The sequence below is a fragment of the Toxorhynchites rutilus genome, chromosome 3 (assembly GCF_029784135.1).
Source record: "Toxorhynchites rutilus septentrionalis strain SRP chromosome 3, ASM2978413v1, whole genome shotgun sequence".
NCBI lineage: Eukaryota > Metazoa > Arthropoda > Insecta > Diptera > Culicidae > Toxorhynchites > Toxorhynchites rutilus.
In genome coordinates, this window is record NC_073746.1 from 84,695,468 (window position 1) to 84,721,959 (window position 26,492).

The 26,492-nt window shown below is 40.0% G+C and overlaps 1 protein-coding gene across 4 annotated transcripts in view; it reads right to left on the reverse strand.

Moving 5' to 3' along the window:
- The window catches only part of LOC129780437 (toll-like receptor 3), an 841,421-nt gene that overhangs the window by 40,778 nt on the left and 774,151 nt on the right, over window positions 1-26,492 (reverse strand). For all 4 annotated transcript variants that reach the window (XM_055788712.1, XM_055788714.1, XM_055788715.1 and 1 more), the window contains 4 exons: window positions 18,421-18,599; window positions 10,489-10,814; window positions 9,524-9,667; window positions 9,319-9,423 (listed from right to left, as the gene is read on the reverse strand). In XM_055788712.1, the coding sequence (XP_055644687.1) occupies window positions 9,319-9,423; window positions 9,524-9,667; window positions 10,489-10,814; window positions 18,421-18,595 (750 nt within the window). In that variant the 5' untranslated portion in view covers window positions 18,596-18,599. The remainder of the gene's footprint in view (window positions 1-9,318; window positions 9,424-9,523; window positions 9,668-10,488; window positions 10,815-18,420; window positions 18,600-26,492) is intronic.

The following is a 26,492-nucleotide window of genomic DNA, read 5'->3' on the forward strand; positions in this document are numbered from 1 at the left end:
GATCATGTTTGTCTACGAAAATTGTTCTAAATGGACATAAGAAAGGTTTATTAACACTGCTGGGTAATAGAAAATTATTTTTGCTTTTTTGCTTCGATATAACGTAACTCGATATAAGGTGACGAGCAAAACAATAAAGCTGCTTTATATCAAGGTATAACTGTATAAGGATATAAGGACAATCACAAATGATGATCGATAACTTTTAGGCAGACATATATTTGGGCCAAGTAATCAAGGTCTAACCAAGACAACAAATCTCTCACCGGCACATTGGGCTGCCTTCCTCTGGCCCGAAGAGAGTTTTCTCAATTCGATCTGGCAACAAGATACTCCTCGCACGACCAAACAACGTGTTCGATGTCGTGGTAACCTTGGCCACAAGTACAGATATTGCTATAGACAAGATTAATACGAAAGAGTAGCGTGTCTAACGAACAGTGATTGTACATGAGTCGGGAGAAGGTGCGAATAAAGTCCCGACTCAGGTCCAGACTTTTGAACCATGGTTTAAGGCTAACGTTAGGGATAATCGAGTGAAACCACCGGCCCAATTCATCTTCGTTCCATTTGCGTTGCCAGTTAGCGATGGTATTTTTACGGACTAAAGAAAAAAAATTCATTGAAGGCGATTTGACGCTGATAAATATCGCCTTCAATTGCACCTACCTTTGCCAATGAGTCAGCCCTCTCATTACCCGGGATTGAGCAATGTCAAGGGACCCAGACAAAGGTAATGACATAACAGCGTCTGGATAAAGCATTCAAAATTTCTCGTATTCTCTCAAGGAAGTACGGCGAGTGTTTTTCCGGCCTCACTGAACGGATAGCTTCGACAGAGCTAAGACTATCCGTTACAATGCAATAGTGTTCAACAGGTCGTGAGGCGACGCTGTCCAGCGCCCAGTGAATCGCGGCCAATTCAGCAATATACAGTAAGCAAGGATACTGAAGACTGTGGGAGGTGCTGAAAATTTCGTTGAACACTCCAAATCCTGTGGACCCATCAGTAAAGTACATATTATCACTATTGATACGCTCATACTTTGCATTGAAGATCGTACGAACAATCCCCGATCGATGATAATCTGAAATTCCATGGATTTTCTCATTCATGAACAGATCAAAATGTACAGTGGAATTGATGTAGTCAGGAAAACAAACACGGTTGGGAATATACGAAGAAGGATCAACCTGCATGGAGATGAATTCATGATATGAACTCATGAATCCAGAGTGAAAATTTAGCTCGATCAGCTGCTCAAAATTTCCGATCACCAATGGGTTCATAACCTTACACCGGATGAGGAACCGAAGAGATAATAAATTGAAGCGATCTTTTAGTGGAAGTACGCCTGCCAAAACCTCGTGGCTCATGGTATGCGTTGAGGGCATACATCCCAACGTAATACGGAGACAAAGATATTGAATTCGCTCGAGTAAACAGCTGATTGAAAACAGCAACTGCCATACTCCATCATTGATAGAATAGTTGTTCGATACAACATTATAATATCTCCTGGGTGGGCTCCCCACCAGGTGCCGGTAATTTACAGAGAAAGTTTATTCTTTGTTGACATTTTTTACGCAGATACCAAATATGGGCCCCCAAGTATATTTGGAGTCGAACCAGACCCCAAGATACTTGAATGACATAGCATGAGTGATCGGTTTACCCAAAAGTTGAAGCTTTGGTTTTGCTGGTCTATGCTTCCTAGAAAAAACCACCATCTCTGTTTTCTCCGTGGAGAATTCGATCCCTAGCCCAATGGCCCAGGTTGAAAAATTGTTCAAAGTATCTTGTAAGGGTTCTTCCAGGTCGGATTCGTTTGATTCTACGACAGACACCACTCCATCATCTGCAAGTTGTCTTAATCTGCAATTTTGTGTAAGGTAATTGTCAATATCGCTTACATAGAAGCTGTACAAAAGGGGGCTTAAACATGATCCCTGGGGGAGTCCCATGTAGGAGATCTGACTTAATGTCGAATCCCCGTGAGAAAAATTCAAATATTTCTCACAAAGCAAGTTATATAACGTATTATTCAATAGAGGCGGAAACCCCGAGAGTGTAATTTGTCTGCAAAACCCATATTGAAACAGAATCAAAGGCCCCCTTTATGTCCAAGAATACTGAAGCCATTTGTTTTTTTTTTCGGCGTAAGCCATTTGAATTTCTGAAGAAAGCAACGCAAGACAATCATTCGTCCCCTTGCCCCTGCGGAACCTATATTGTGTATCTGAGATTAAGCCATTTGTTTCAACCCATCGATCAAGGCGAAGGAAGATCATTTTCTCCAACAATTTCCTTATACAAGATAGCATTGCTATTGGGCGGAACGCATTGATGTCGGACGCGGGCTTTCCGGGTTTTTGAAAAGCTATAACACGTACTTGTCTCCAATCATCTGGAGCAATATTCTGCTCCAGAAACCGATTGAATAAATTCAACAAGCGATGTTTCGCCACATCAGGGAGGTTTTTCAGCAAGTTGAACTTGATTCTATCCGATCCCGGAGCAGAATTGTTACATGAAAGGAGAGCAAGAGAGAATTCTATCATCGAAAACTTGGAATCAAGATCGCACCTACCTTGTGGTATGTCTCGAACAATTTTTTGCACGGGGGCGGAATCAGGACAAACCTTCCGCGTAAAATAAAAAATCCATCGATGTGAATATTCTTCGCTTTCATTCGTTGAAGAGCGATTTTTCATGTTTCGAGCCACTTTCCATAATTTTTTCATTGACGTTTCTCGTGACAAACCTCCCACGAAATTTCGCCAATAAGCACGTTTTTTCCTTTTGATCAAGTTTTTAAATTGATTTTTTAGGTCCAAATACGATGGATAATTTTCAATGGTTCCACGTTTCCGAAAAGCTTTAAATGCGTTCGATTTATCCTGATAAAGCTTGGAACATTGGCTATCCCACCATGGATTGGGAGGCTTTTGACGAATAGTGGAACCTGGGATGGGTTTCGTTTGAGCTGTCATAGATCAAACGAGAAAGGAAGTTATACTCCTCCAATGGAGGTAAACCATCTCTGGAATTGATGGCTACAGTAATCGCGTCTGCATATTTTATCCAGTCAATATGTCTTGTGAGGTCATATGCCATGTTTATAGATTCAGAAGAATTCGACCCAATGGTTATGGAAATTTTGATTGGCAAGTGATCACTACCGTTGGGGTCCCGGATTACATTCCACTTGCAATCTAACGAAATTGAATTCGAGAGATCAAGAGCACTTAGGTTAGCAGGAGGTTTAGGTACATGTGTTGTTTCCCCATTGTTCAAAACGGTCATATTGAAGCTGTTACAAAGGTCATATATCAACAATGAACGATTGTCGCCGTACTGTTCTCCCCAGGCAGTTCCGTGAGAGTTGAAGTCTCTCAAGATCAATCGTGGCTCAAGAAGGAGTGAGCACATGTCAGCAAGTTGCTTGCGGCTAATCGCAGCTCTCGGAGGCCAATACAAGTTGACAATACAGAGGTCTTTGCGTCTGATGTTTGCATGACAAGCAACAGCTTCGATCCCTCCAATAGATGGAAGGTCAATTCGAAAAAATGAGTGGAAAGAGAGATCATTTTGAGAAGAGAGCCAGGTTGCGGACAGAGCAAAAACATCACGATTGAATTTATGAATTAGAAAATTTGAATGTATCCAATTTAGGGATAAGACTACGACTGGAAAACAGTGATATCTCCGACCTCTTAGTTTTTTAGATTTAAATTAGACAACAAGAGAGATAATCATTCCCCCCTATTCTACGCGGCGAAAGACGTGAGATGACTCAAATGTGGTCCCGAAGGCGAATGGAGTGACTTTAGTATGTCACTAGGTGAGATTTGAAGTCGTGTCTTCATATGTTATCGGCTCTAGTATCAAATAAGAGCTACAAAGTAAGGTGGTTTCCAAAATTAAGCGTGAAACTTTGCCATCTCACCTCATTCGCCCCGCGGAATAAAGGGGATTGCAAGGAGGGGCCATGTTTGCATCAATTGCTGCAAAATTGTCTTTAATACTGGAAGCATTGTGGTGACAAGGGTTCTGATGGAGTCGGAAACATTGAAGCATGTGAAGATTTGAGCCACAAGGTCAGACAACTTTATAAATCCCGATTGGGAAGTTGAACTGGACGGAAAAACAGGGACAATTGGGGTTTTTGATGCTCCCTCGAGTGCTGGGTCGTTCGAATGTGAAGCCAGGAGGAACCTGATTTTGTTTGTACGCTGCAATTTTTAGGCATGCTAACAGGGGGTATAACCGGAGGGACTTGTCCTTGAACTTTGGGAGTGGTCACATTTTTGCGCCGGGGATTCCCTTTGAAAATAAACGATGTGCCCCCGCTAGCTGTGTTCGCTTCCATTTCGTTAACGGGCAACGTGGCGAAGACATTTTGTGTTTTGATTGGTTGTTGTTGTTGGGCCAGTGGAGAAGTGCTCTTGAAAATATCCGCAAAAGTGCGTTTCGAGCGTTCCTTCAAAGAGCGCTTCTGTTCCTCCCAGCGACTTTTGTAAGTTTCATAAGCTGAGAGCTCGTGTGGGGATCCCCCGCAGTATGAACATTTATGCTAAGTCGCACTGCAGGATTTGTCCACATGTTGCTCTCCGCAAGTGGCACAGCGCTCCTTGTTGGCACAATAATCTGAAGTGTGACCAATTGCTTTTTTGGAAAGTCATGGGCTTTGATATGAAGAGTCGTACTGACAGCCTCAGTTTGCCCATCATAACGTAGTCAGGGAGAGCGGAACCAGCAAATGTTACTTGAAACGAGTCTGACGGCGTGAATTTAGTTTTTCCCTCTTCTTGGGATACTTTCCCTAGTTGGCGGCTGTCCAAAATTTCGACTCCCACCAATGGGAGTTTTTTAAATTTGCCAACTCCTACTTTTATCCCGTTTCAGTTACCACCCCTGAGATTGCTACGTCATGGGACGGCACGTATACACGATATTCTAGGGTGAATCTCGTCGATATAGGGTTGATCATAATTTCGTTTGCGTGTTTCCGATCACCCACGACAACACGCAGTTTGTTCGGTTTAACCTTAGAGATTTCGACCACGGAGGAATAATATCTTACCAGATCTATCGAAACCTGAATGACATTGATAGATTTTCCTTTTGGTTTGGGCTTGAAAAAACAAACCCATAGGCCAGCTCTAGGTGCATCTTCTGGATAGACCTTGACACAGAGAGAGGAAACAACTGAGGGGGAGGTCGATTGTTGAGCGGGAGCGGGAACAGTAGAGGTGAGAGGCAACATCGGGAGTTGAGCGGAAGCGAGAGCGGGAGAATGAGGGAGTGAAGAGGAAAGGTTTGCAAATTTTCTTGAGGGAGGCTTGTTGAGGTGGGTTAACTCTTCCTAACTTCTGAAGAGGGAACGCGCTTAAGCGACTCCCCGGCACCCGTAGCTGGGGAGACAGTGGATTCGATATACATGTCAACGCTTTCTTCCCCTTCTGCCATTTAAAATGGCAGATGTACAATTTTTTAATAATTTTTGCAATTTATTCCTTAACCTAATAACCTTAACCTATTAATTTCAGTAAACTTATTTTGCACACCAGTGCAGATGATTTATAACGGTTGCTGCTTGTCGATCGTTCGGTCCAGCTGAACCCGTGTATCGCACAACGCGGTGATGATGTCGAAGACGATGCTACGGCACACAGCGCTCGCGTGCATGGCTTCTTCCTCTCGCTTGTTGTCTCTGCTTCAATGCAATCCACTTGCAACACAGGGAATCCCGTTAGTGTGCAACAATCACTTCACCAGCCACGAAAATAACGGTATCACTTCAACGATAGACGCTAACGATACAATCATTCAGTTTTCCTCTCAAGAAAAATAAAATGTTATTCATTGTGATAGATGCGTAGAAATATTTCTTATCAATTGATGCAAACATCTTTGCGATCTATTAAGAAATGCTCGAGTTTTTTTTTCCCAAAATATATATTTTATTAAGGCACATGTGGCGTTAGCCTGACGGGGCCCGGAGTCCAATATTTTGACAATTTTTGTCTTACAACTATGTTAGTAATATGTAACCGATTACTCGCGGTTGGCGGTCGCGGTTAGTAATATGTAACCGATTACTCGCGGTTTTAGTTCGCCAGAAATCGGCATTATGATCAATTTATCGAACATTCACTTTAAAAAATTGTAAGGGGTTGTATCTAGGACACGACCGCATTTTCGACGTAGAACTACGCAATTAGAATATGCAATCCACTTGTTTACCACTTCGAATATTATTTTAGAATGCATCGCAATTTTTGAAATAGCTTTTTAGTTTGTTACTACTTCTGTAGTGAAAATTTTCATTTGAAATTCGAACAATTTCAAACTGGTAGGCCTGGTCTGGTAAACTGGTAGAGAAAAAAGGGTTTCACTACCAGACTGTAGATTTACATATTAGATATATAGTCTTATATATAAAAATCTCGTGTCACGATGTTCGTGGTCGAACTCCTCCGAAACGGCTCGAACGATTTTCAAGAAATTATGCACAAAAAACTTGGTGGGCATGAGAATAGGGCGTAAACTATATATGATACCGCTAGGGTACCAATTACCATATGTTTAATACCGGGTGGCCCCATGCGAGAAAAATCTAAATAATTTTGATTTCTTTTTTTTCTCAAATTTGGTGTAAAACTATATATAACCTCAAAGGTTCACCCCCCATCTCCTATTTTTAATCGCGATATTAGTATTTTGGTATAAATAAGATTCAAAAAATCGAGCCGTAGTTTGTTTTTCAAAAAGAGCGAATTTATTTACGTTGTTAAATGACAGATGGCGCTAAGTTCACTTCATTGAACACATTCATCCTCACATGCGTCAATAACCTTAATTCGGCTAAAACCATGCGTATTGCCTGCGAGCTGGAAGATTTTCTGAATAAACATAATGAATAATCGAAATTCTTCATATCATACATGCTCGGTTTGCAATGTGACTATCATGTTATTTTCATCAATTCTAATAAAACACCGACTGGAGAACACATGTGTACATTCAATGCGTATGTCGTTGAATACATTGCTGAAGTCATGGTAGACGACTGCACAGCGACGCGAGAAATTGTGATTCGAAGAAGAACAACAATCTGGAGCTCATCGTTGACACCCACCGTTCAAACGACACTCTCCATCTTCTTCTTCAATGGTACTAATGTTTCTAATGTTCCTAACGTACAGCATCTCAACGTAGAATGAATTGCGAACGATATAGAGGTAGAGAGCGAACGACTGCGATTTTAAACAATCAGAACCTGTGTGAGGAGAAATACACTCACTTGCCAAGCGCTATCATGAACAACACCGACGCAGCCTTTGGTATTGCCATGTCTAAACACATGCATTGTCATGATATTACGAAACATGTGTTCAAACAAAAAATGAATGAAATGTAGAATGAGATTCATTACAACGTTATATGTATTTGGTTCCACACCTTGCTGAATTTATTCGGCTGGATGGCAAAATTACAAAAAATTTGGATTACGCTCTGAGGAAATCGATAGTGTAATTAAGTGATAATGTAATTAAACTCCAGTCATTGAGCTTCGTGTTCCATTTCTGTGAAGCGTAAATTGTTATGAGTTTTCGAGTGAAATAAACACGCTTCTAACACAAAAAAATTAAATGAAATATGGCTCTATTGTGTGTTCTGTGTACCAGAATAACACATTCTCTGCAGGTATCTTGAACGAGAATAGTCTCTGATAATTATTTTATATTCTGAATGATATTTTGGTTGAAATGCAAGAAGATCAATAGATAAATAGATGAGTTAGGGTCAGGACTATGTCTACTAAGTATTGAAACAACATCGAATAAAAATTTTCATTCAAATTTCAACAACTTGAAATTGCTTCCAGGTCAGGTCAGGTGATTGTTCGATATTGTTACCCCAAACATGGTTCATGACCGTGCGGTAATCTAAAACGTTTATAGCCTTGCATGGCAGATGGAAAATGTATAATTCTTGAAGATTTCACCAACGACACGACCGCAACCTTAGGTGGATGTCCAATATATCAACGACTAAAAACTGATAAAGACAGACAATCATTCATGAAAATTAACAACGCAGACATTGACATCGAAAATCGTTCGGCAGTATTAGCCTCAGCTGAGCAAAACATTCAATGCTTATATTAATGTTGAATCTGTAATTCGATGAAGAGCAACAAATACATTTGCAACAACGAAATTTATATTGATATTCTTCATTTAATTTGTCTACTTTACGACAACAATATATATACACTTCAGATTCGTTAATGAAATCCATCGTGAATGGAATACAAAGAATGGTTTGTGTTTTTTTAATCGTCATCGACTTGGCGCTCTATTCCTCGGTATGTCAAACACAAGAGTAACGAACGTTTCACGTATATGTTTCACTAGAAATAATTTTCATGGCAAAACAATGTTTGCCGGGTCAGCTAGTATATTAATATATTGCATTTACGATTGAACAGCGCTGTTCTGAGAAGGGCCCTTGTGAAGAAAAATACCCCCGACTTGCATGTATTGGCGAAGGGGATTCCCCCAGGTACATTAATTTTGAAGTCCGTGTTAGGGAAACAGCTCGGTGGAAACAAAAATACCCCCGACCTGCATGTTTTAACAAACCGGATTCCGCCAGGCACATTGATTTTGAAGTCCGTGTTATGGAAACACAGCTCGATGGGAATAAAAATACCCCCGACCTTCATATACATTTGCAAAGCGGATTTCCACAGATACATTGATTTTGAAGTCTGTGTTGGAGAAACCGTAAATCGGGCCAATCAAAACTCGGCAGTTGAGCGTTTAGATAACGCTTGATATTTTACAGTTATTCAATTGTTCATTTCATGAAAAATAACATTGAATTAATTGTGATAGACGCGTAGAAATATTTCCTATCAATTGGTGCAAACATCGTTCGGATCTATTAAGAAATGTTCATAATTGTAAATGTAAGCATATCAAACAAATCTTAGAGAATTTCCGATTCAATTGGTGTGCAAATCGTCAGAATTCGTTCACAGTGAAAATAGTTATTAAAGTTAACTTTATTTCATAGAAACGTGACCTGTTTTCTGATTTGACACCCTTCCTAAAAGACAGAACTACGTCAAAAACTAAATTTTGAGTTGCTTGACCGATTTTTGATACTTTTTCGAAGGAAATGAAATATATTTAGATGCATTCTCTTGGAGATGTTTCGTTATATTTGTTGTGTCCTCCGGTTATAAAAAAACATTATTTGCTTCAAAAGCGAAGAAACCAAACCACAGAAACACAACTCACCTGGTTCTGGCCCAGATCCAGCTCGGAGAGATGTGTCAGCATATTATACACCTGTGGATTCACGTTCAACAGTTGGCAGCCACGCACCTTCAGCACCTTCAATTCCTGGAACCATTAGAGAATAAAACGCGCGTTACGATGTGTGAAGGAAGCAAGAGCTGATGACATACACACGGATTATCATAAAACACCATTGTTTACGCACCTGAACGTCCTTAAACACCTCCGGCGGGAGATCGTCGATGGGATTTCGGCTGAGATCCAAATGTTTGAGCTTCGCCAGGTGCAGGAAGAGTCGAGCGTTCAGGTCGTTGATTGAGTTGTCCGCCAGATTCAGTGATTTAAGACTCTAAGGAGGGTGGAAATAGCGAGAAATCGATTAGACCCGGAACAGAGGCAAAAATAGAAATCAGCGCATGAAATTCAAATGAATATTTATTCCCAGCGGTGAGAGGCCTACTTTCCCTTCGAAACTCGGAAAAAGTCAATTTTCCGCCGTTTACTTTAGTCTGTGAGGAAAACTCATTCGGTGTGGATATTTTCCGCTACTTTCCTGAAATTCGTACGCAAACGAGATGGGAGTGGGGGGCGTCCCGAATCGTAAAATTTAATCACCCATCAGCATATACAACAATAGTGGGTTTCCGGGAAGAATGAAAGGCAATTGAATACCGAGAGTGGGTGAAGCACAAGGGCTCGACCTGAGCGTCCGTGAAGCCAGCGTCGACAGATCGTGGCGTTTCGTTTGCATTCGATCTCGTCTTTGAACCAGTAGAAGCCAGACTCCACGAAATGTCAAACTGGCAGCTCTGTCCGCAATTGAACTGAGCTGAAGCGTTTCGGTTGTAATATTAAATTACACAGAACATGAGAAATTTGAGTGCTTTTCTCCCCGAGCCGAGCGGTGCGGTATTCCGAACGGAACGAATCGACGTATTTTCGCACGCGAGGCTGTCGGATGCTGTCGTGCAAATAATGATATTCGACTTCAAAAGAAGTTATCATGAAAATTTGACTGTTATTTGCATTTTTACAAATTTGCCAGCATTACTGTCAATATTGGGCCACTCTGGAAGGCGAATGCGGAGGCGTCTCGTTAGGGGGCATTTACGCAATACACGTTCAGTTTATGGAAGGCGAATACGTTTGATTGGATCTCCGCGCGCTTACCTTCAGGTGTCCGAACGTTCCGCTGGCGATCCGTTCCATTCGATTCTTGGACAGATCCAGCTCCAGTAGATTGTCTTGTCCGCGGAAGTTGTCCACGATGATTTGGGTGATGTTATTCCGGGAGAGGTCCAGCGCGCGTAGTTTGACCAGGCCCCAGAAGGAGTTCATCCCGATGGCGGGAACGTTTGCGTTCGTTATTTTCAGCACTTCCAGCCTGGAGAAAGTTTGCAGGATGGGTCCGATTGTGAGCGGGTTTTTCGACCCGTGGATGAGGATAACCTCAACCGCCTGGTCGAAGTCGTGCACCGGAATCGCCCTCCATTCCACTGTAGAATGAAAGAAAGATTGATTGAATTCAGTAATAGCACTGTATGGACTATGAATCGAATAATTATAATTTCAGCAATTCACCCACCGGAAGGTTTTTTTTGACGTAGAACTACGTCTTTCATTAAGGGTGCCAAATCAGAAAACAGGTCACGTTTTTATGAAATAAAGTTAACGTTAATAAATATTTTTGCCGCGAACGGATTTTGGCGATTTACATACTAAACGAATCGGAAATTCCCTAAAATTTGTTTAATATGCTATACATTAGAATCACTTGGTTTGTGAATGGTTAAAATTTATGAAAACTTTAAGCGTTTCTATTCTCCCATACATTCAGTCCATTTGTGTGCTTTCCCGAACAGAGCTGTAAATAACGAGCAACTTATCGACGAGTAACGAAGGGGAAATCGTAGGATATGAAGCCACCGTGAACAAAGGAAAAGAAGAAGAATGAAGGGGAATACTTGCCTAGAGTATAAACATTGGATCTCGCTGAGGCAAACTTTCATATTTCAAACAATACCATTAAATGGTGAACAACTGCCAAATTAAAAATAAGAAACTTTTGCTCAACAGTATGATTTTAAATCCAAAAGCTGAACCAAAGATGTAAAGCCCAGACTGTGTCACTTGAACTGTAAAATATGTATTCAAATAGCAAAACATCTGAATAAAAATGCATTTAAGTCGTAAAAAAAAGGCAAACTTTCATTCGGCATCGGACTGTTGAGCAATCCAGTTCACTTTGCTTTCGCTGCGCTTCGATCTAAGATTGGACCCCACCAGTGGTAATTCAACTTGGATATCGTCGTGAGGTTTTTCCAGTTCGTTTTTCGCGTTATTCGTATCGTGTGTTTTTCTTTCCGCGTCATAAATTGGACGCTTCGCATAGTGTGTGATGAGCAGGGGAAGGCTGGCTCGAGCCCTGCAAAAAACGAACGCGTTGCCGGGGGCAATAAAATTTCGAGGCAAGCGTCATCTAATGATGCACGCGATGTTAATGCAGTGAAAAGCGCTCGCACTGAACCGAGCCTTCGAAAATGTAAACGCCGTTACCCAGGCAGCAACCACCTCCCCCCGCTGGTGGTGAACGCGGTTGTTCTTGACAAACTCATCAGCGAATTTGCATCGATGGGTGTTACAGCAGAGTACAAGCTGGGTGGGATAATTCAGTCTTTTTCCAAGCAGTGAACATTGTTTGTTTTCCGTCATAAGGGATTCGATGGTGCTTTTGACATTGCATGAATGTATTAAACTGACGTCATGGCGAAGCAGGCCTTAAGTTTGTGCGCCAAAAAATCATTTGGGGAATACCAACTTCTTTAATGTTGTACTGGAATGTTATAAGTTATTTGGGTTCGTGTGCCAGTCGCAAAACTGCCTTCAACTAGGATTGCATTTGCACTAGTCTTGATCATAATGAAGCAATGCTACTGTTTTCGAGGTTGTTGATATTAAAAAAACGAGTTTATTTCGCTTGTTTAATCACCAAGAAAGTGAATGTCGTTCAGGAATTTTGTATGTGATTAGGTTTCGCTTGCCAGTAGCAAAACTTCCTCCACTAAGGGTGACAGCTGCGCTTAGCTCGAGTATGAGAAAGTAATGCAACTTTTTTTCGAGGCCGGTAATATAAACAGAAGTGTTTCTTTTGAAAATAGCGCAAAATGATGAGAAGTGTTTATATTCCTAGTAGTTTCAAGCCACCAATGTATGGCTCTGTATGCATGCTATGGCAAACGCTTGTTTGGCGCTTGATTTACGTTGTACGAACGATGCCTGGAGGTGCAATCCCACTGAGGCAATACTAAATAACATGTAGCATGATATTTGATGCTCGCAAGTGTTGTTATTGTTGTTGTTTCCTCGCGGTGCCAAAGATATATTGATATAATCAACTGTAATCGAGTAATGTCAATTGCGAAAAAGGCCACCGGAATAGCGTTCGAGGTAAATTTTCAATGCATTGACATGAAATAAATTGCGACATCAGCTAGTGTATTGTTCTGCGAAGGCAAGAATGAATCATCAGTCAATTATCGTCAACTGATTCTACAATGAAAAAAAGCATTTCAGAGATTGTTCTACTAAGCAGTTGTTTCTAAAATTTCACAGCATTATAGAATAATATCCGAAGGTTTAAACAAGCGACTTTTATAATATAACAAAGTAGTTCTACGTCAACAATGCGGTCGTATCTTGAACACAACCTCCTATAATTTTTTTGATACAGATTATAATGATTAATTTGTTTTCTTCCTCTCCCCAATTCAATAGGACAAGTTGAGACTATTTCTAAATAGACGGCGTAATAACCGAAAAGGGTTTGACCCGAAAAGAGATAATCGATGGTGTCGGTCGCTTCAAGAACTCCACACTAAAAACTGTGAAGATTCTTGCATGCGATCGACTGAAATCTGTATCACAAAAAATGACAAAAGAGTTCTCAATCGGACAAACTCTTTTCGTGTGACTTTTGAGGGTTCCGCCCTTCCAAACTACGTTGCAATAGGTGCACTTCGTTTACCTGTTCGGTTGTTTGTACCCCGGGTGATGAAATGCAACAAATGTATGCCACTCGGTCACACGGCCGCCTTTTGTTGCAATAAAAAAACCTTGCGCAGATTGTGGAGAGAGCCATGATAAGAATCCTTGCGCGAAAGAGCACAAGTGTCTTCATTGCGGCGGGACTCCTCATGATATTATTCAATGCCCGGTTTACAAACAACGAGGGGAAAAAACCATGCGTTCCTTGAAGGAACGTTCCAAGCGGACTTATGCAGAAATGCTTAAGAGTTCCGTTCAAACGACTCAGGACAATCTCTACTCCATTCTGCAGAACGACGAGCCTGTTTCTGACGCTCCCAATGCAGGAAGTTCCGGTACATCGCAAGGTGCCATCAGGAAAAGAAAAATTACTTCTTTTCCATCACTCCCCAGAAAGATGGCCGAAACTTCCCAAGTTGGAATGAACCCTCAAATCGAACGTGCTGAGAATAGACCGAAGCAAGTATCTCCTGGTTTACGCGGTTCTTCTACGCACCAGGGGTCCTCAGCACTTCCCGGAGCAGCACCCACCCCGTCTGTTCCATTTTCGCGGTCGAGACAACAGCCACAATCTGGTTTGCTTGCGCTTTCTGACCTGGCTGAATTTCCACGATTTCAACATTATTCGCCTCGATCGAAATGACTCGTTTGGTGGCGTACTATTGGGGATCAAAAAATGTCACTCCTTCTATAGAGTCACTCTCCCATCGATTACAGGCATTGAAGTTGTCGCTTGCCAGATACAAATCAATGGCAAAGAACTCTGCATTGCTTCGATATATATTCCTCCAAAGAACCATGGTCGGCCACCATCAGTTTTTTGATATCATCGAGGCATTGCCGGAGCCGCGGCTAATCTTAGATGACCCCAACTCCCATGGAACAGCATGGGGGTCACACTACGATGACAGTCGTGCCACGTTGATTTATGATCTGTGCGACAACTTCCACATGATAGTTTTAAATACAGGGGAAGTAACTAGGATAGCCAACCCTCCTGCACGGGCAAGTATGCTAGACATATCACTTTGCTCTTCTCCGTTATCCCTGGATTGCACGTTGAAGGTAATCCAAGATCCCCACGGTAGTGATCACCTGCCAATAATTTTATCGATCGCCAATGAATCAGGTTCTCGTGAGTCAGTCGATATTGCGTATGACCTAACGAAAAATATTGACTGGAGAAAATTTGCAGAAATAATATCTGAAGCACTTGTTTCAATGCATGAACTTCCTCCACTCGAAGAGTATAACTTTATATCGAGTTTGATTTACGAAAGTGCACTTCAAGCTCAAAAGAAACGTATTCCTGCTGCCACTTTCCGACGTCGTCCTCCATCACTTTGGTGGGACAAGGAGTGTTCAAAGGTCTACCTTGAAAAATCATTCGCTTTCAAAAAATTCAGGAAAACTGAATTAGTGGAATGGTTTTGAAAGTTCCAAGCTCTAGAAGCCACACTAAAATGTCTGATTGAAGCAAAAAAGCGTGGATATTGGCGGAAGTTCGTCAATGGTTTGTCAAGGGAGACAGCTATGAGCACTCTTTGGAATACGGCTAGGAGAATGAGTGGCTGGAACCATACAAATGAAAGTGAGCAATACTCTGACCGTTGGATTTTCAAATCTGCAAGAAAGGTTTGTCCCGATTCCGTTCGTGCACAAAGCGTCGGACGCGACATTCCGCTCCAAGGCGATTATGAGAATTTTTCGATGGTAGAATTCTCAATTGCCCTCCTCTCATGTAACAATTCAGCTCCGGGGTCGGACAAGATTAAATTCAACTTGTTGAAGAATCTTCCCGACTTGGCGAAACAGCGTTTGCTGAACTTGCTCAACAAATTTCTGGAGCTGAATATAGTCCCGCATGACTGGAGACAAGTGAGAGTGATAGCCATACGAAAACCCAACAAGCCAGCTTGCGATCACAATTCGTATAGGCCCAATGCAATGTTGTCCTGTATTCGTAAATTGTTAGAGAAAATGATTCTACTTCGTTTGGACAAGTGGGTTGAAACGAACAATTTGCTGTCAAATACGCAGTTTGGCTTCCGCCGAGGTAAAGGGACGAATGATTGTCTCGCGCTGCTATCTTCTGAAATCCAAATCGCATTTGCTCGCAAAGAACAAATGACTTCCGTTTTTCTCGATATCAAAGGGGCATTTGATTCAGTTTCCATGGAAATTCTCTCAGAGAAACTTCATAATCGTGGACTTTCGCCAATTCTGAATAATTTCCTGTACAATTTACTGTCAGAAAAGCACATGTTTTTCAATCATGGCAACTTGAAATCTTCTCGATACAGTGTTATGGGCCTACCACAAGGCTCCTGCCTAAGCCCCCTCTTGTATAGTTTTTACGTCAATGATATGGATGATTGTCTAACTAGAAACTGCACGCTGAGACAACTTGCAGACGATGGAGTTATTTCTACACGGGTACTAATCCCGCCGTTCTGCAAAAATCCTTGCAAGATACCCTGAACAACCTGTTCATGTGGGCTCTCAAGCTGGGTATCGAATTCTCTACGGAGAAAACCGAAATGGTCGTTTTTCTAGGAAGCACGAACCCGCCCAATACCAGCTTTACCTATCCGGCAAAGCGATCAGGCATTCGATGTTTTTCAAATACCGAAGTCTTGGCAGGAGTACCCCCGCTTACTCTTCGGTTGCAATTCCTCTGTCATTTTTTACCTGTCCATGCGACATAAATCCATGGAACCCCAGATCATCTACACTCCAATGTTATTCCGTCGATATTTTCGGAAAAATATGAGACAGTTAGATCTGATAAAATGTTCTTTACTGACGGTTCATTCATAAACGGGTCCACTGGCTTCGGCATCTTCAATGAAAATTCCAGTGCCTCTTTCAAACTCAAAGATCCTTGTTCCGTGTATGTCGCTGAACTGGGTGCGATATACTACGCACTGGGGATCATTGAAACATTGCCCATCGACCATTATTTTATTTTTTTCAGACAGTCTCAGCTCAATAGAGGCAATTCGTTCAATGAAAGTTGATAAATGCTCATCTTATTTTTATAAACAAGAATGAGACATCTATTGAGTGTTTTGGTCGAAAAATTATTCAAGATTACCTTAGCATGGATTCCCTCTCATTGCTCGATTCCGGGGAATGAGAAAGCGGACTCGCTAGCTAAGGTGGGCGTTTTAGAAGGCACACTTTTTGAAAGGCAAATTGCTTATAATGAATTTTTCCACATTCCTCGTCAGTATACGCTCGTAAGTTGGCAACGCATGTGGAGTGGTGATGAGTTCGGTCGTTGCTTACACACGATTATCCCTAAGGTCTCGACGAGTGCATGGTTCAAGGGATTGAATGTAGGTCGTGATTTCATTCGCGTGATATCTCGGTTTATGTCCAATCACTACAACCTAAACGCCCATCTCTATCGCATTGGGCTCGCAGCAAACAATCTTTGTGATTGTGGCGATGGCTATCACGACATCGAGCGTGTTGTCTGGTCGTGTATCCGGTTCAATGCTGCTCGCTCTCAGCTCTCTAGAGCACTGAGAGCACAAGGCAGACAATCGGATATCCCCGTCCGGGATATCTTAGGTAGTCGTGATCCTGATCTTCTGCTTCATCTATACCTGTTCCTCAGAAACGCCGATGTCAACGTTTAATGAAGTTTCCTCCGTTGTTTCCCTGTATCATATCCCTCCTATCCAATCGATAAACTTCTACTTAGTCGCGGCATTACATACACATACTCTTCACAGATACACAGGTCGAAGGTTGTACAGGCCACTGATCATTCAACAAGAGCCAAAGGTTGCACCGCTCATGACAACTCTACACGAGCTGAAGATTGTACCGCCCAGTGACCATACTACCCTGGATTCCTCGAGTCAAGAGCGATGCACCACGATTGATATGAGGTACAGACTAGGGGGCGTTACTGATTAATGGTCAGCTGCATCCCAATAGGGAGCATCCAGTGTCGGGCGCACGTAGAGAGCATTTCAGACTGCAACATCCCTATTATGAGAACACTTGTAATACTAACCTCGAGCCAACCGCGAGTAATCGGTTACATATTACTAGCATAGTTGTAGGGCAAACATTGTCGAATTATTGAACTCCCGGCCCTGTCAGGCTGACGTCATATGAGCCTTAATAAAAATATATATTTTGGAAATTATTTGTAAGAAAATTTTGACTAAAAGTTTTAAATGGGTCACCCTCGTGGTAGGTTGAGCGTTAAAAAAAAATAAGAATCTTTCTTAATTCTGAAATTCTACGGTTGGACTGAGGTTCAAGGGCGATAAAATGATTCAGCTCTAGTATAAAAAATTCTGATGTTACGATAGCAACGTTTATTCAATTATTGACTCAAATCAAATTTTAATCAGTCCTTTCCGACTCTATTGTAAATTCGAAACAAAGAATACTATTCCTTCATTCTTTCTCATGTTGCAGGAAGGTTAAAATATATTTTCATGTAGAGGTATCTGATATAGTTTTCAGAATTAAATTTAATTCCGTTGATTTCCTATATATGAGATGTGTACTCAATAACTCCAGAAGTTCAGTTTCAGATTTAATTCAGTATCGACACAAGTTCAAAACGAAATCGATCAATATAGAAACGAAAGTGGACCTGCATTTCTAAAAAAGAATCAAATGGAAATGTACATTTTAATCGAATAAAAATTGGACATTCATCCAGGATTTTCTTCAGCATCTGCTCACCCGAAGTTGGATTGTTAAGTTCAGATCCATCTCGTAACAAAACTAACCTCAATCGAAATCAGATTGATACCATTTGTTATACAAAGCACCGCAATTAAACTTTCTGCCAGATTGGTTTCACAGGTGAACTGCAGCACCGAAACAAGCTTCACTTTTCGGAGAAAGTACAGTGGAGAAAGTGTACAATTTATACAGGCATACAGTGTGGTGGGGGATTATGGAACGTCGGCTGCCCGTCTCCAAGTTACCGTCGTTCCTCATCTTGTCTAGACCCTGGGCCACCACTCATCGGTGGGTCAATCTATGGGAGAGTATAATGTCACTACTCATCAATAAATTTACCTTTTGTGCAGGCCGTCTGATAGAGCCCTCTTTGATCCAGACTGCAGTCACAGTCTGCCGGGCATCGTTTCATGCCCGAGATGAGCTGCATATTGACCAGCGTTACCACCGTCAGCAGGAGCAACAGAGTGGTGGTGATGGGCATCGAAGTCGTCCTTCGAATGATGTCGGTCATCTTGCTGAAAAGAAGCAGAAGAAAAAGAAGAAGGGTAAGATGCTGTATAGATGGTTGGTTGACAATGCTGAAAATAAACGATAGGATTATTGGGTAAATATAAATTGGGTGAGTACTAATGAAATAACGGGAATCGAAATGGAAAAGTTTACGGCTTAACCCTGTTCGAAAAGTTTGCAATCGGAAAGTCCTTTTTGTGTGTGTTTGAAAGCCACGATCCATTAAAATCTTCTTGAAGGCCTCGTTCGAAGGGTGGCACAAGTGACTGTTTACTGTTTTAATCACTTAATGAAGGGATTTCCGATAGATCTCTCTCTCTCTTTCTCAAAGTAAAATTTATAGAATGAATAAGTTGTTGCTACTTTATGAAGGAGGATTATTGTATCATAATTCGTATTCATTGCGGAAATAGTAGCTTATTTTCGAGCAACAATTATTGGCACTCCGGAAACTGTCGTCAGAGCGCGGAGCGATAGTGAATCCATACCCATGTCAAGCGCGTAGGGATGCGTTCGCTCTGTGACGGAAATGGCAGTTGACGTGTCGTTATTTAAGTTAAAATCATCATTAATTATGCAGAGCGAGAATACTGTTAATTAGCATAATTGACTTCTAATCAGCTTTTCGCCCTTGCCGGTTGCACACCCGCGAGTAATTAATCATCGTTTAAGGGGGCCTCAATTTCGCTGCTCCCAGAATGACGAAGGTGTTTGTCGAGTGGGTATAAACGATTCCTGCAAGTGATAACCCGCAACTTTTATTTTCCCTCCACAGAATATTTAAATGAGGGGGCATCCCTTACACTCGTTAATGGTACAGATTGACATCAACGGATATGAACTGGTGATACTTAGAAGCAGGGAATCACAACGATGAAGCTATCGGCAGATATGATGGATGCTTATTTAACGATTTGAGAGAAGCCGTCCGCAGCAGATAATTACTTTACATTTTAATTATTATCCCGGGATTATGGGTGTGGGATAACGAGTTTATATTTTAAATTTTTATTCGTGGATGTTCGTGATTCCAACAATTCCCCAGCATGCTTCAGAGCAAGATAAAAATAACCTTATCAGTTCCTCCAAACAGATTTGCTTCCGTTTGCACCCATTCGATTATTCATGCGAACTCCCCAGCGTTCAGGAGAAGCAAGAAAATTGATTAAAATGTTGCCGAATATAGCAGCAATTCCCCGGCACGGTCTTCAGCAGCCATATTTTATCAGCTTTAAGCGAGCATGAGAATCGAAGACAACTCAATTGAGCGGTGTCTTCGTCGGTCCCGAGTTGTCTCGCTTTCGCAAGACTCCAGCCGTAGGTTCGCATCATATGTATTAGCATAATTCAGAGGAAGAAAAATCCTCCTTTGAGCCCAGTTTGGGAGCAGCGGAACGCATGGCTCGATTTCCACGGTGCTTCGCAATGTTGTGTCGTTCTAACCCGACCCGTGAGAATTTTGTGATGAAAAAACAAAATAAAGCGAACCATGGCAGGAAGAAATATTGATTTTTTTCATGTGATTCACTACTCGGCGTATTCGTACGCACTCTGTTCATGTTCTCAGACATGAGCAAGGAAACAAAATAGAAGGTTAAAAAAACAACACAAGTAAAATAAAATGGAAAACCCCAAACGGATATGATAACATAAACAATATTTCCCGCCTCTTGTGCTTGACAAACGCACACGCATACGCACACAATCATTTAAGCGGTGAACATGAAAATCCTTTCTCTCCTACGGCCGCCGGTTGCCATCTTAAGACCGCAGGAAATTCATTGTCTCGAGAGTGAGTGTAGCGACGGTGTCATCCTTCCTCCGTGGGAGTAGAAGATAACTTTGCCCCAGGAAATGGTTACGACGGGGGTCACAAGTGGTTAACACCACGATGTACATGGTGTATAAATTTATCCTCCGCCCCCACACTCTAACATAACCAGCCAAAGTGGAAATAAACTTGTTGATTTGTTTGGTAAAAATACGGCTATATTTTCGAGACTCTCATGGGTTTCGGGGGTGCTAGTGAAAGGATTAGGGACAACATGGGGCCTGTGCTCAAGATTGGTGGAAGCCAAGGGTCCATTTTTCACTCTGGAATGTGCCATTTTGAGATGATGCTCAGATAAGATGGCTCTTATTCCATATCAAAGCCGAAATTGCTGTCCGTTTGTAACTATTAATCAGTAAAAACAATGTAGGACGGTAAATGATAGGCGTCTCAGTGGCCGATAACATAGCTTATCAAGAATGGTGGGAGTTTTTCATGATTTGAGTTCCCTGATTATACTGAAAACAATTACTTTTCATGAGGTAAGAAATTAAAGTGTTACTTTGAAAAGGTTGTGAATTGCAGTTTCAGACATTTTATATGATACCCATTTTTCTTCCTATTGGATCTTTCTCATGGCGTGGAAATGTATGGAAACAGCAATTTTAGTAGCTCCCAGATCGTTGTTAAGTTCCCTCATCTTAAGAACTGCTGCAATATTACTTGCAATCCATTGCCTTTTTATTTGAAACTAGCTGACCCGGCAAACTTCGTTCTTTCCAAAATTTATTTTTCGTTATAAAATTCACGTTTTTTTGCTAAGCGCACGTTCATGGGTCCAATCGCAGAGCTGTTCATGGATTGATCTTTTGATCTACCATTCAAAATTACATTTTACTATAAAATTCCTAGAACTTCTACCAGAACTCATCATTATAACATCAGATTATTTTCTGACACAGTTCTCGTTTGAGATTTTTGAACCACTTGCAAATAACATGTCTCTCCGTTACATGAAATAAATGTTTGATACAGAAAATATAATAGATCCAAAACAGCCCTACATTGAACAATTCCTTTATCGAGTTTTGTTAACATCAACACATTCCATTTTTATTTACATAGCAGTTCGGCTGAAAAGTTCATAAGATGGCGCTTCTTGCAAAAATCTATTTGACTATCACAAAGCACTATCTTTCAATGGATACGTGTCAAAATTTGGTCGGTCGATTGGTTCGTGAGTTACAGCAATGAGAGTGAAGCAATTTTTGTTATTGTGAAAAAAAAGGAAAAACCACAAATCAATGAAAACGATGGCAAAATTACATGAATTGGGCTTGGAATTGCTTCCGCATTCACCGTATTCTCCAGATCTGGCCCCCAGCGACTAGTTTCTGTTCACAGACCTGAAGAGAATGCTTGCTGGCAAGAAATTTAAGAAAGTGATTACCGAAACTGAGGCCTATTTTGAGGAAAACCCGCAAGAATACTAAACAAATGGTATCGAAAAGTATCGCCCTCGAAGGCAATGATGTTGAATAATAAAATTGAATTGTGAACAAAAAATAGTTTTACTGTGTTACCTTATAAACTTTTCAGCCGAAGTGTTAGATAGAAGAAGATATAGGAGTGCGTTTTATCACATTAAAATCAATTTCCACTTTCTAACAAAAATCAATTTCGTTAGTGCAAACATCAAATGGACTAACAACGCTTGTCACTATGTAGGGGCTATTTCCGAAAATTTTCAATTGTCATGTTTGGTTGGAATATTTTTGGTTGAAATATGTGTAATATTTTTATGGGACCCCCTCTCCATTACAGAGGAGGGAGAGGTGTCATACCATTGATTATTTCTCGAGTTATGCAGAAATTTTGTTTCATTTGTATGGCAGCCCCCTTCCCCTTAGAGAGAGGGTAGGTGTGTCGAACCACCATAGAAACATTGATTGCTCCCTAGAACCTCCATATGCCAAATTTGGTTCAATCTGCTTGATTAATTCTAGAGTTATGCAACCCCTCTCTAAAGATGGAGGGAGGAGTGTCGAACCACCATAGAAACATTTCATGCCCTCTAAACCTCCACATGCCAAATTTGGTTCTGTTTGCTTGATTGACTCTCGAGTTGTGCAGACACCAACATCACCAGAGACACACAACACAGACATCAACAATAATGATATACTGCTATTTGACATAAAATGTCCTAAATTAGTGTCATAATACTTAAGGTTAATACTTGGTTACTCGGGAATTTAGCATCACTAGAGTCGTGTGAAATTATGCGATTTTAGAGCGAGGTGTATTTGATGAAAAATTGAATATGGACTTTTCTGTAAGTCCATAGAAAAAACGATCACGATCGATATTAAATTTTTCAATTTGTTCAATTTGCCCAAAATGATCCCGAAAGACGTAATCCACTGTCAAAATGGACTTGGTTAGAATTAAAGGAACATGAAAAAAATCATTTTCATTGTTTCGAAAATCATAAGCCACGCTGTTAGCAACTAGCATTAAAATAGTTATTGGCTGCTCGTTGACTGGAGCAGGACTACAAATAAAACTTCTTCTTCTTCTTCTTCTTTTGGCTTTAAGAGGGTTCATTCGCCTTTAACATACAAAGAAACCCTAAAATGACATCCATTTTATAGCCCGGTACGAGAACAGAGCTTCAGTTGCATATTTTTTCTTTTGCATTGCTTCTTTGCATCAGAATATTTTGCGAGACCGATCCGCGTTGTCGTAGAGAGTCAACGAACGATTTGTCAATGCAAAGGAACAATTCGTAGCCCTCGCTTGTTATTCTTGTTTTTTTCGTTTGGTTATAACGAAGCATGACTACTACTACGCTTCGCACTCGTTATTGGTGATCTTATAGGCGGGAACGCTTTCATTCGTTAATGGGTACGGATACCTATTGGGACGGGGTTTCTCCAGAGCTTCTCTAGCTTGGATAACTTTCTCGTATAAATGTGCGGATATTTAATCGCGAGCGCCACGTGGAACACAAATGGTTTTGACGGGGAAACTTTAGAACACTATGCAAATTCTTTCTCCATTTATTTCAATCGCATTCTGCTATACACTAAAACATTTCAACTACGCGTGACGCGTAGACTAATTCGGAGTTGTTCGAAACGCTTTGTTTTTGATTTTTGAAACAGTCTTTTGAGGATCGGTTCAAACTGAAATATATTCATTTTTATAAATATAAATTTCATACAAAAAATGTGTAATATTACTCACAAAGTAGTTTCTTTTTTATCCCCGTGCTTTTCAGACTTTTTTGGCCTCTATCCTTTGCTTTTCAAAATATACTTTTCCCTTCTTTGTCTCTATCCCACACTTTCCCGATGATACTCAGCCTTGCTTTCCTCCAATTTTCGTTCAATTTGCTTCGATCTTTTCACACCAATCTATATAAAAACACATTCATTTATAATATTTTTCAGAGACGAATGAACTCCCAGAGTTTGAAATCTCTTTAATTCAATCATCATCATAATATTTTTCCCTTTTTTTATTTCAGGTATGACAGGTTTCCGGACTTACGGGCGAAGGATATATGTGAAACACGTTATTCACACTTCATCTATAAATCTTTGATCGCAATAAATATTTGATGCAAATTCCACTATAAATCTTTGATTTTTAAAATAATATGTATTTTTAATACTGCTGCTTTTCACTAATTGCTTTTCAGAATGAACAAACCCTTTTCTGTCAAATGCTGACGGTTTGTTTTCATTCCCACTATTGAATATTACCTCTTCGGGTTTTAGTTCAGCCGTGTTGATAATTAATGAATAATTCGGAAAACCAGAAAGTCCTACGGCATTTCTAGATATGTGTGATTTTTTTCAAAGTTTTTTCAGTGTTGCGTGGTACAACAAATATTTTTGTTCTATTTCTAAAAGGGTCTGGCTGGGTAAGGGAGTAAAAAGTACCTCTAAACCAAATCACCAGCTGTATAGAAAATATTGTATAGGGTACTAAATAAAACATGTTGGCAGTAGTACAATATATTTGAGTCCTTATATGGTACAACAATGGATCTATGGTGAAAAATGCACCTTTTCGTTATTTTTGTTTACATGTGGCGTAATTTTTTCCTGATTCTTTAAGAGCATTGCGAGACACAAAAAAAATATCATCATCGTCTGCATTATTATTTTAATTTTCTTGAAATCGATTATTTTATTGTATTCGTGGCCTTCAATTGTAAGATTAAAATAAATTAAAAATGCCCAAAGTCCAAGAAAGTATTTCTCTTTACGCAATACTGTTAAAATTTCAAGAGAAAATTGCGCTACATGTGGAAAAAAAACCCCATACGAAAAAATTTAAATAAAAATTGGAGCAAAAGTGGATCTCAAAGTAATGTTTTTTTTTCAAAATTTCGAAATGCGTGAAAATATATATATTTTTTTTGTACCGCGAAAAACACTCTAAAAATGCAGAAAAAAATCACATTTACCTAAAATAGACGTAGAAGAAATTTGAATACAAACTAGAGTAGTACTGAATCTCAAAATAAAAAAATAAATAAATTTGATTTAAAATAAAAATAAAAATTAATTTAATTTTTTTTAGTATTTTATTTTTTGATGAAAGAAATGTTTAAAAATATTGATCGATACACAAGATGTACTTTCATTATTTTTTTTCATATTTTTGTCTTAAAGCTATCGAGAATGGCGTGAAAAAAAACAAAAAAAAAAACGATAGACCTTATGTTGTACCATATAAGAACTCAAATATATGGTACTACTGTCAACATTTCATATTTAGTACCCTATACAATATTTTACATACAGCTGGTGATGTGGTTTGGGGGCACTTTTTACTCCCTAACCCGACCAGGCCCTCTGTGATCGTTGAGCAATAGCAAAACTGATTCGTTTACACTGCTTTTTGCTTCAAATGTTCCAAACAACTGAGAAACTGTTTTCTCGTCATCTTGCAATCGGCAAAGTCAATGGATCCAGTTGGACCTCCTGAGTGAGCATAGAAAAATGAAAACGTTCCGTTCGAAACTAGTTCGATAGCTCTTTCCATCTCATCTTCGTTGATGCTGGTTCTATCGGTTTCCTTTTTGCAGTTCCGAACCATCATTAGGCCTGATAATCAGACTAAATTGATATTTGTTAGGAAACAACAATCAAACACATATTTGATGCGGTATTCAACAGTGTCCGAATGTGCCCGACCACCATCCGAAGACAAATCACAATTTTAACTAATAAATGGCCTTGTTTTTCCGTTGTATGTACGTTTTTTTTTTCATTTTATATTAGTGATGTACTCAAATTTCTAAATCATTCACAAAGGCATTAGGAAAATACGTGCAACTTCAAGATCAAAATTTTCGAAACGTGTATGAAAAATGGCACTGTGTTGTTTTTGTAAGTAATAAATTACCAGGAACTGTCAAACTATATGACAGCTGTTGGTGGAAGGAGTGCTAACTTACTTATATTTTCAATTTGGTTGAAAATTGTACCACTAATTTTTACAAGCCTGTTCCGAAACTGCCCCCCTTTCCCCTACAAAAATTGTGATATGATTGTTATGTATTCATTCGCAATCAAAAGAGTAATTAATGTTAAAACTATTTCATATGACCGACGTATGTTTTCTGATTTGACACTTCAAAAAAAAAACGTAGTTCTACATGCGAAATTGTTGCAGAATCTTCTATGGAAAAAGGCTTGGAAGGATTAACTCTACTCTGAGGAGTAGGTTTAGAGAACTCATCACCATATACACTGAAGTCGCTTTTTATGCGGTTTTATTTTACGCGCCTTTTTTTACGCGGTTTATTTTTACGCGGGTTTCAGAATTTACGCGTTTTTTTTACGCGGATTTCAAAATTTACGCGGTTTTTTTACTTAGGCTTATGGAAGCTAACAATCAAAAAAAAATTTTTATTCGTTTTTATGCATATATTTTTCATTCATTGAAAATAGAAGAAGAATTTAATTTTTGATAGATTTCCTTAAAGTAATAAAACACCTTTCTCATATGAAAAAAAAAAATAATTTCCAGAATCTCTCAGAAGGTGACAGATGATCATATTTGATGACAAAAATCCTTCTACGCATATGTTAGAATTTTTTTAGTG